At 36.3% G+C, this 10,768-nt stretch overlaps 1 protein-coding gene across 1 annotated transcript; it reads right to left on the reverse strand.

The window, feature by feature from the left end:
* Nucleotides 1–339: 339 nt before the first annotated feature.
* Nucleotides 340–5,988, reverse strand: LOC120075817 (Protein kinase family protein). The gene is made up of 12 exons (XM_039029492.2): nucleotides 5,130–5,988; nucleotides 4,779–4,953; nucleotides 4,520–4,603; nucleotides 3,702–3,943; nucleotides 3,275–3,506; nucleotides 3,029–3,193; nucleotides 2,819–2,950; nucleotides 2,451–2,564; nucleotides 1,943–1,990; nucleotides 1,365–1,440; nucleotides 990–1,046; nucleotides 340–657 (listed from the first exon to the last, which is right to left on the reverse strand). The coding sequence occupies exons 1-12, from the start codon at nucleotides 5,315–5,317 to the stop codon at nucleotides 599–601; spliced, it is 1,572 nt and encodes a 523-aa protein (XP_038885420.1). The 5' UTR covers nucleotides 5,318–5,988; the 3' UTR covers nucleotides 340–598.
* Nucleotides 5,989–10,768: the final 4,780 nt, after the last annotated feature.

The raw sequence follows: 10,768 nt of genomic DNA on the forward strand, positions 1-10,768 counted from the left end.
TTCGAAACCAACCAACAACAAACTACCATGTTAATGGACCTTGAGGAAAATTGTACAAGTCTGATCCAACTACAAAATCCCAAGCCCAAGACTTCCAACAGAAGAAATATTTATCATATTCTAAAATATATCACTTTTTTTCCCTCCAGAAAATTTGTTTCATGCACACTATATACAATTATTAATTGATAATGCAAAAGTGGGGGATTCAAAGGGTTTAATCATCTTCAGAACTTGTAAGAATTTCATTGGGTTTTAACAAATTAAAATCCAGAGCTACTCCCAATCCCAAGTCCAAGAATCTCGAAACAGATTCGAAAGAATTAACATGAACAAGCATTAGATCAACTTTAACCGACAAAATTGCATCAATTCACCAAATGATTACAATAATGTTTAAAGAAAATAATGGGAATCATGATGTCAAGAAGAAAAATTGATCCTATTGAACTCGATGCTTATTTTGCTTTACAGTTTTAATGAAATATAATAATTATCCAAAAGGGAAGCAAACTATCTTTGCTGTTTTAAAAAGTGATAACCTTCATGTCCTTATCATCTTCATATACCAAACTGTGGGCAACAGAAGAACAAAGACTCATGCATCCTGTTTTTGTTCAACTTCTGGTATCACAGTTTCTTGCAAGTCTATTCGACCTGACCCAAAATAGAAAGATGTTATTAAGGAACTAATGCTACTATAAATGGAAACCAACCACATGCAAGGGTAGAAATGGTAAAAATTATAATACAACCCAAAACGGCATGTTTGGAAACATTAAAAATCACTTTTGTCATTTTCAAAATCACTTCAAAGCATGAAAATTGCATTTAAAAGTGTAAAATTAAATATTAAATGGATTTTGCATGATTAAAGGTACGTTTGAAGTGATTTCAAAGATGACAATAATTTCAACAATTTCAAAATCTCAGCTTGCAATTTTTTCGTTAAGGGAAAGCAGAGGAAATTCAGGAGAAGAATGCCATACCCAACAAGGAAACTAGAGATGGAGTCTTTGATGATGTGTTTGAATGCAAATCTGTACCTGCAAATTAGAGTTCCGTTCATATGCTATTGTTTATCATGCATTGACGCCTCAAAGAAACCATTATCTAACTTCCAAAACATTGCTTTAATATTGAAAAGATAATACTTGAGCATAGCTTCTGTTCTAAAAGTATATTCCAATCTTCTCCTTCACATCGTTGAACAAATAAAAAGCACTTGAGATCAGATTTAGAGTACTGTATTATATGGATTGAGATATCCTCTGAATGATCATCATAAATTGTTGAACTAAAATGCTAAAGAATATTAGCAGAGGAAGTGATTTAAGGAAATGATATTATATTGTTCAGTGTACCTGTACTCTCAAGTGATTTGACGTTTGACTTCTTAAAAGTAAATCCAATGAAATTAGTATCTTTTGATGTTAGCATCTGAAACAAAAAAAGACGAGGTTGAAGGAAAGTGCAAATGGCATAAAATGAGCAATCAAGCAAAAGTAAGCAGGTTTAGGAATAATAGAGAAGTGAAGGTGCAACTTTCAAATATACCCACTGGCAAAATTTCATATTATCAATATAATGATATACCAAAATGTTACACGACAGAACAATTTGTATATCATCTTAGAATTTAGTCAGACATATGTGGAAAAGTTAAAAGAAATGAAGGGTTTCAAAATTTTGTACAAGCCACTGAAGTCCCCCATGTAAAATCCAAGAGAAACAGGCACCAACAAGCTAACGCATCAAAAGAATTAGCTGAAGTAGAATGTGAAATAACAGGAAATGAATAGGCCTAACACATCATCTCCACAATAAGTTATCACCGAAGGTTAACAGGTGTGAAACAGACACGATAGCTTACAAAGCATTCCAACTAATTAAGTGCAAGCACCATTCCACTATCATCCTCAATGGAAGAGTATGTTATTACCTTCCTCCAAGGTCCAACAGTTGGCATTTCTGAGGGAGGGTCTTGAACCTACATTTTGGGGGAGGGAAAGCAGAAGAAATTTAGTACAATAAAACTCAGAGCAAAAGATTAAGAAGGATTAAAGGCAGCAAGGGGAAGGACTTTAAAGTCCATTTCTACACCTCAATGGATGTTGGAAAAATTATGTAAAGAGGAACACATTTCACAGCATCTGTGAATTATGCCAAATGATGCCAAATAATCCTATTATGGACTCACCCTATTAGTACTTGTTAATACAAGTACTATGACAAGATAGATATGTTATGATCCGGTTATAGTTATTCAATCTCTGGTATGGAGTCACCAGAGAAATTAACAGGATATGCAAGTTAGGAGCTAGAAAGTGGAAGGGTCGGATTTAAGTAAGCTATTATAGAAATGTAGCCTTCAATTCAGTAAATTAAGGCGTGGTCCAAGGAAAATAAATGAACTATCAATTGGGTGCAAGGTTTATTGTCATGCTCACTTCAGGAAACTTCTCAAAGTTCTGAGTGTCTAGTTCTCCAGTGACAGTTGGTTTGTATGCAGCTTCCATTTCATACAGCTTATCCCACTGAATGCCTTTGAACCATGGATGTGCCTGTCAGAACAATTAATTAGATTAAAATGACCTGCTAAAAATGTAAGATGACAACGGAATAAGAGTTTTCACTTCCAGCAGCACTTAGCATTTCAAAACTGCTTTGTATTGTACTAACTATATTTTATTCTCTTTTCAATTGGGGAAAACTCAATGGTCGATTTTGTTTGTCCTTTGTAATAAAATAAATAAAAGCTATTATTCTCCATCCTTGACACAAGTTAAAAGGAAATGTTGTCTTTGACTAGGCTTACCTTTATTTCCTCTACTCCTCGTGTTCCCAACCTTGTTTCAACATCACAAAGCAAGTGGCTGATCAGGTCCTTAGCTTCCTCCGAGATTTTTGGTTCCTCGGGAAATTTCAGGCAAGTTCTCCAATTTATTATCTGAAAGAAATCCATATGAATGACTTTAAGCATCATAAACCAGAAACAAGATAGCCAAAAATGCTGAACAGATATTACCTTGCGAAAAGTCATCCTTGGATCATCAGAACAAAAAGGAGGATAACCAGCCAGCATCTCATACATAATGGCCCCTAAGGACCACCAATCACACTCCATTCCATACCCTTTCTTAAGCAGTACTTCAGGTGCCATATAATCCAGGGTCCCAACTGTTGAAAATGCCTGCAGTATAATGACGTGATTACAAATCTAGTAGTCATGTTTGAGCAAAGAAGGAAATGTTAGAGCAGATGATACCCATACCAATGCACGACGATTACGCTTCCACTGTTGAATTTGTTCTTTTGGCATCATCCAATGGGATCCGTTCGAGTCAGTATGACCTTGACCTTCATTTCTGGCCTGCTGGGCATTTAAGTCTTCGTCATTTAAAAGTATACTTGAATACTTATCATCCAGAGGCTTGCACAAGCCAAAATCTGAAAGCTTCAGATGGCCATTTTTATCTAGTATCAGGTTATCTGGTTTTATATCCCTGCAAGTGAAGTACAGTTCAAGTAAGAGTGAGCTCCAATATATACTTGAATAAAGAAACATGTAATGGTCTGTAACTTCGATTATGAGAACCTATTTTGCACATTTTTCTTATTTTCCTTGTGGTACAATTTTTACACACTAAGGAGGCAGGTGAACAGATCTACAGAGACAGAAGAAAGATATAAGGGATAACCTATGTATATAATTGTGCTGATGAATTGAATGAATAGCTAAAATGCTCTCTGCCATGTAAAAGCGAGCAACATCCTCTGACAGAATGTCTTCTCTCATTAGCAATGTCATAATGTCACCACCAGGTAAATACTCCATAATAAGGTATAAGAATTCAGAATCTTGAAAAGAATAAAAGAGTTTTACAATGCACCGACTATCAACCTCTGCAAGTAAATTCCTCTCAGATCGAACATGCTCAACCTGGAACATGTTAAAAGGGGAAAAAAAAAAAAAAAAAAAAAAAAGCTCCATTAGATTTCTTTTTTCTTTTTTTTTTTTTTTTTACATAGGAGAGGATAGATGTTTCCTCGATATGATGAAATATACAAAAGATAGGAACCCATCAAAAATTGTATATTATAAAAAACCCTTCCATTCACTAGAAAAATTTAGAGCCCTAATAATTTATGAAATATATTCTAAACTCATGGAAGTTCATTTCTTTTCAATATCCGGTAACTACCAATATATACAAGCAAGTTGAAGTATATGCAATGGTATTATAGTGGCTAATGATTCTATTTCATATTATTGATGGTCATAATTCTGTATGTAATGTAACCATACTGACTCATTAAAAGATATCACATTAAAGCATTTACATTTTCAATCAGTAACAAGTATATTAAATTACCGCGATTGATTATCTAATTCTTCATGAGGACAGGCTGACAATACTATTATTGCACTATTAGGAAGTCAACGCAAAGGCATTTCTTGAGCAGAGGTGTATGTTTGACAGAGTACAGTTACAAGTACATAACATTCCAAATTCACCTGCCCACGGCTAAGCATCTCTGATTTCTTCAGCTTCTTCATAGCAAAAATTTCCCCAGTTCCTTTTGCACGACACAATCTAACCTGCATATACATCGTAAATAAGAACAGATACAACAGAATTCTTAGGGCAATCCTGTACCAATTTTAGTAGAACAGAATCTTTAAGCTTAATCGACAAGCAAATAAGCAATTATCCTATGCGAAGTCCAAGCACTAGGAAAAGAGTTCAAGCTGCTGCAAATACATGTTCTTATACCTCGCCGAATGCACCTTTACCGATAACAGTTAATTGTTCAAAGTCATCGATTCCAACTTTTCGTCTTTGCAGTCTCATAAATTCTGTTTCTCGGCGTTCCAAGTTCCTCAGCATCTCTTCTTGTTCTTCAGCCGAGATCTGAGCTTCTTGCGCTCTTCGTTGAAGCGTTCTCCGTCTAGAAACACAAAAACAAAAAAATTAAGATCATGATACATAGATTTTAGGCAATAATTTCGGGATTCCAAAACGAAATCGACGTCTTCCACAATTCCTTCTCAAAAGTCTCCACAAGTCCATAAATTAAAATTAAAATTAAAATCAGTAAAACGATCACTAAAAGAAAAATCGTACCTGTCTTTGCGATCCTGAAGACCTTGGAGATAGTTCTTGTAATGATTCTCAATGAACTGTTTAGCAGCAGCGGCTTTCTGCCTTGTCACCGGAGACGAAACAGAGACATCAGGGCCAAAATCAAACGCACTCCGATCCGGCTTCAAGTTCACAGCCCCAAGCCTCACAGTCCCATCAGCACCGTCCATTTTGCTCCGCTTTGAACAAAATCAACTTCAATTGAATCGGTAAGCTTCCATTCGCCTAAAATCGATGAATCTATACAAGTAGAAGAACCTTCTTTATCGCGCAGTTCAAGAAAGAGAGAGAGAGAGATCTGGGGGAAGAACTAAGGAGGAAAACAGATATTAAAAAGAATGAACTATGAACTGGCACACATAATATATACACACATATATATGGGTTGCAAGGCTGTCCTATATATTTATACGATTTGGCTGTGGGGTTTCGAAATGATGTTTAAGAAAATTTCTATTTCTTTTTATTTTCTTCTTAGGGTTTTTAATTTTTTAATTTTTCCCTTTCTAGGGAATTGAGTGGGATCTACGCCATCGTTTTCCTCACAATTTACTGGAATCTTTCAAGCATTTTAATCATTTCCAACTTTTCGACACAAATTAGAAAAAATCGAAAATCGAAAATCGGAAATCGAAGGTTTCTCAGAGAGATCAGAGAAAATGAGGGGAAGAATTGGGAATAAGAAAAGAAAAAGGGCCTGCCAGTAAAGCCATATTTGTCGGCGGAGATCTATACAATAGAAGCCAAAATCTCGGGCTTAAATTTTGATAGGGTGCATGGTGAATCACGCGCCGTCTGAAGCGGGTTTCGGATTCAGGTGATTCGTTCGTGTGGATCACGCGACGTGAATGAAAATGGGGAAGGTCATTAATGGGCTGTATTGTTGGGGGGGGTTTTGCTAAGTGGACAGGTGGTGTGATGGAATTTGCGTGGTCCCGGGTTTGAGAAGCAAAGACTTTGTTGTAATTTCTTCGTACAATGTACTTACCAACCCCACCATAACTTGTGAAAAAAAGGATGTATTGGAAAATTTTGCCACGTGTATCTCATTTTTTGAGAAATCTAAATATTTCTTGGGAACTGGGTAATTATGTGGACGCAAATACTTTAGTTTAATGGTATGATGATGCCATATCATTATCTACACCATAATTGCTTAGGTCGCATTTTGAACAAGAAGTGGATTTGTAACCTTGATAAAGTTACATCCACAATATTTGAAATTAATAAAGTATAAAATTGATTTTTTTTAGTAACAAGATCCACTCGTTGCTCTCTTCCAACTCTTAAAATCAAACATCCTTTATCGATCAATGAAATACGTCGAGGAATTTTTCTTGATTTTATTTGTTGTGTTATGTTGATTTGTTTTAGTTGTTACAAGTGGTTGTTTTTAGTCTATCACACGTGCATTTAAATCTTGTTATACTCCACACTTTATCATACGAATGAAAATTGATTTTCCTTCATTTTTTCCCTTTTTGTTTTGTTATGGTATTAGAGCAACTCTCATAGCTTCCAAATTTCTGATTTCACAATGTTAGATATTCTCAACTCTTCTTCAATTACATAGAATACTACCAATAGTACAAATCTATATTCTTTCTAGCGATGGAGATTTCTAGGTGTATTATTTTTTTTTATTCTGCCCATGTAATTTGGTTAGATTTGAAGGAGGATTCCAAAGCAAGAATGCTCCATGAGTTTTCCAACTCTGACAAGCATTGTCCAATTTGGCCCAAGAACAACAATTTGTGAGTGTTTTTTTTTACAAAATTAAAGACTGTTTGGGATGAATTGAATACTTATCAATATCAACCGGGACGTACGTACAGAAAAATGGAGATATTTCTTCATAGTGAGTATGTTATGAGTTTTTTAATGGCACTCAATGATTTCTTCTCACAAATCTGAGCACAAATTCTCTTAATGGAGCCATTGTCATCGATTAATAAGACTTTTTCTTTAGTGTCTTAAGATGAACAACAATGCTCGGTCAAAACCTTGGCCCTTGCTGCTCCAATTGCCCTTTGCTGTCAGAAATCACAACGATATCCAACTAAAAATAAGGAGTGTCCCATTTGCACTAATTATGGAATCCAAGGGCACACGGTGGATAAATGTTACAAAGTACTTGGATATCCTCTAGGATATCAACGTTGATCTCAACGTGCTAGACAACATCCCTTTTTTTATAACTCCTTTTCAATAATGTTAAAACTTTCAGAGAATTCTCAAGTCAATTCTGTTATCCATGGAAGGCAAGATACTTCTCTTCAAAACCTTAATTCTGCTTAATATCAGTATTTGTTAAATGTCTTACAGACACAATTAGCGGCATCAAAGGCTAGTAATGTCTTCTTCTCTACACATTACAGGTACTTTCTCAACCATTCATTCGAGTTTTAAATCTCCAAATTATTGGATTGTCAACTCTGGGGCTTCTGCTCATATATGTTTCAGTGCTTCTATCACATTATTGAATATTGTCAAGTTCACATTACTGTCATAGGATCTGTTATGTTGGATAATTCTATTTTCCTAAAGAAAGTTCTATTTATTTCTGATTTTCAGTGTAACCTGATTTTTGTTACTGTGCTGGTTAAAGATATGAATATTTTAGTTTTCTTTCTTAATGATTCTTGTCTCATCCAGGATAGTTCACTTTGAAGATGATTGGCAAGGGTAGAGTTTCTCGTGGTCTTTACATTCTTGATGCTTCTACTGTCAATAATGATTAATTTGCCATTGTGTGTGTTTCTTTACATTCAGTCCCTTTTAGCTTATGGCACAGTCGCCTAGGTCATTCTTCTGTTACGTCATTAAATTATTTAAGTAAGATTTTGCATTTTGATGCTATCACTTCTAAGGATTTGTATTTTGATCCTTGTCTTGTTTGTCCTTTAGAAAAACAAAAACACTTAACTTTTAATGCCAATAATAACTTGTCTACTCAATCCTTTGATCTTATTCATGTTGATACTTGGGGCCCTCATATGACGCCATTTCTTAATGGACATTGTTATTTTCTTACTATTGTGGTTGATTGCATTAGATATACTTGACTCTTTCTTTTACTCAAGAAATATGATGTTCTTCGAATTATCCCTCAATTTTTTGCTCATTAAAAAGTTTCGCTCAGATAATGCCCCTGAGGTGGCTTTTTATGATTTTTCTCATAAGAAAGGTGTTGTCCATCAGTATTCATATGTTGATCGTCATGAACAAAATTCTTGGTAAAGCGTAAACATCAACCTATCTTAAATGTGAAACCCGGATTTCCATTTTCTCTACTTAAGCAGGTAATAAAAGGAATTAACTTAGTGAAAGTTAAATCCTATGTTAAAGAGAAGGAAATTTCTAAGTGTTGAATAGATTTTCATTGAGTAGCTTAAAGATAAGCCTTAATTGGTAAAATTTGGCTAACTGTAAAGTAAAAAAGAAACCATGTGTTGAGAGACATTAACGCATAAAATGAGTAGAAAGGCAACCATACGCTTGTAAGATTGAACACATGATTGGCCAAAGTATTGGCAAGAGACATTGCCAAAAGTTGTTCATGCGCTAGGTATGCGTGAGCAAGAGCGAAGAGAGCGAGATGTTGAGCGTAAGGTGCTAAGCAGATGATCGTGTAGCAAATGAGCAGAACTACACGATAAGGTAGGCAATCGTGTAGCAAATAAACGGCGAGGTAGGCGATCGTATAGTTATCATATAGAAAATGTCGTGGAGCTCAGTGATGCACTAAATGTCGTGAAGATGCGCGTGACATTAAACGATGAAGAGTGACGCACTAGACGATCAGGCTATACGACAGACGGTAAGCATTACACGATCAGTGTAAGTGCTAGATGATAAGCGTAGAAGCTGAACGATAGTGCTAGACAATAGCACTAGACGATAGCGTTAAGCGTTAAATGATGCGTGAGCGCTAAGTGATGGACTACACGATGGCGCTATGCGATGGGCATGGGCACTAGACGATAGTCGTTCTACGCTAGACGATGGGTGTCAATGCTACATGATATACGGAATACTAAGCGATAGGCATTGCACGATAAACGTAGGCATTGGGCGATAACGCTAAGCAATAGGCAGATGCGTTAAACGATATGGCATCAGAACTAAGCGATGGTGGCAAACGATGGACGCGGCAACTAAGCAACAGGCTATGCACGAGATCGTTGAGAGCGAGATTGTTTACTAAACAATTGAGCTACACGATGGAACGTTGGAGCTAAGCGATAGATGCAAGAACTAAGCGATGGAGCGGTGTTGAGGCTTGCATTACACAAGGTTGATGAGCTCACTCGGACAAATGGCTGTACTGAAAGATGGTTAGACTTGAGTTAGTAGGAGCTGGACGAATTAAGTTTCATGTAAAGAGAGACTTATGCATGAGGAAGACAACACAAGTAGGTGTGTGGCATGAGAGTAGGTGAATTTCAAAGGAGTAGGTAATGGCAAAACATAGTGCAAACACCCCAAAGTAGGAGGTGTTATACGTTGGAGGCTTAGTAAAGATGATAAGGATCATTTCCTTTGGTCTATAAATACCACCACAAGTTATCTCTTTCAGTCATAAGCCAAATTCTCTTCAAAGAACTTAAGGAAGAGTGTTATAAGGTGGATTTGGAGGAGACTATGCGGTAGGAGTAAGATCATGCGTTGATCATGAAGTTCCAAGAGGAGGAGATGCTGTCGGACAATGAAGTCTGGAAGTAGCAACAATTTGGGATAAGGATTTCTCCCAGAATACTCATGCGTTTGGAGTGATTCTAAAGCCACCTGAAAGCTCTAAGAGTCTAGTTTTTAGGGCAAGACTGTTAGAGAAGAAGCTCTAAGGAATCGGGATGGAGAGTGAAGAAAAGACAAAAGGGTCAAGCCATCGAGTAAGCTTGGGCCAGTCTTGATATGTTGATGATTCCGGCCAAACCATAAGGATTTATGAGCTAAGATTTTAATGTAAGCTTTTTGAGACATTCTAGAACATGTTCATAGAAGGAAGTATCTTGCGATAAGGCTTAGAACTATGAGTAATCTAAGCTTTAAATTGAATCTAGATCTTAGGGTTCAAGAGGGAGCCCGAGGTGATTAAGGAACTTCTAAGAAGGAAGATTCCTACCTTACCAAGGTAAGTGGTATTTTCCTTTTAGTCTTAAGCATATATTTTAGAGTAAATTGTATATGCTTATGTTTTGAATGAGTAAATTAGCATGAGAATGAGAATATATGATCGGGATGGTCTTGGGGTTAATAGACCTAGTTCCTGAGCTCGAAAATGGAATCTCACGGGATGGTCAGGGAACCAAGAGGTCTAGTTCCTGAGCCTGTGGGACAAATCTCGTATGGGATGGTCAGAGGGCTGACGGGCCTAGCTTCTGAGCCCATGAGCGAGGAGCTATGTGCATATAAGGGACAAAGGGAACACATCAGAGTAAGCATTCATGATTAGTAATAGATAACTATCTACCGTGTGTGTAGGTAGACTCATTCTAAGTAGTTATCAGTTTAACTATCTATGCATGTAGATAGAAGTTGAGACTAGACTCATTCAAAGCTGAGATTTGAGTATTGACCTCGTATATATGATATGCTTGTTATTATGAGTTGAAATAGAC

The sequence above is a fragment of the Benincasa hispida genome, chromosome 4, assembly GCF_027475165.1.
Source record: "Benincasa hispida cultivar pf3 chromosome 4, pf3_genome.v1.1, whole genome shotgun sequence".
Taxonomy (NCBI): domain Eukaryota; kingdom Viridiplantae; phylum Streptophyta; class Magnoliopsida; order Cucurbitales; family Cucurbitaceae; genus Benincasa; species Benincasa hispida.

What these genes read in the sequence shown, in the direction of transcription:
- LOC120075817 (XM_039029492.2), bottom strand. Translation starts at nt 5,317, where the DNA reads ATGGACGGTGCTGATGGGACTGTGAGGCTTGGGGCTGTGAACTTGAAG. An exon ending in AGCGTAATCGTCGTGCATTG is followed by an intron (nt 3,194 to 3,274) that starts GTATGGGTATCA and finishes ATTATACTGCAG; the next exon opens with GCATTTTCAACAGTTGGGAC. An exon ending in ACTTTGAGAAGTTTCCTGAA is followed by an intron (nt 1,991 to 2,450) that starts GTGAGCATGACA and finishes CCCAAAATGTAG; the next exon opens with GTTCAAGACCCTCCCTCAGA.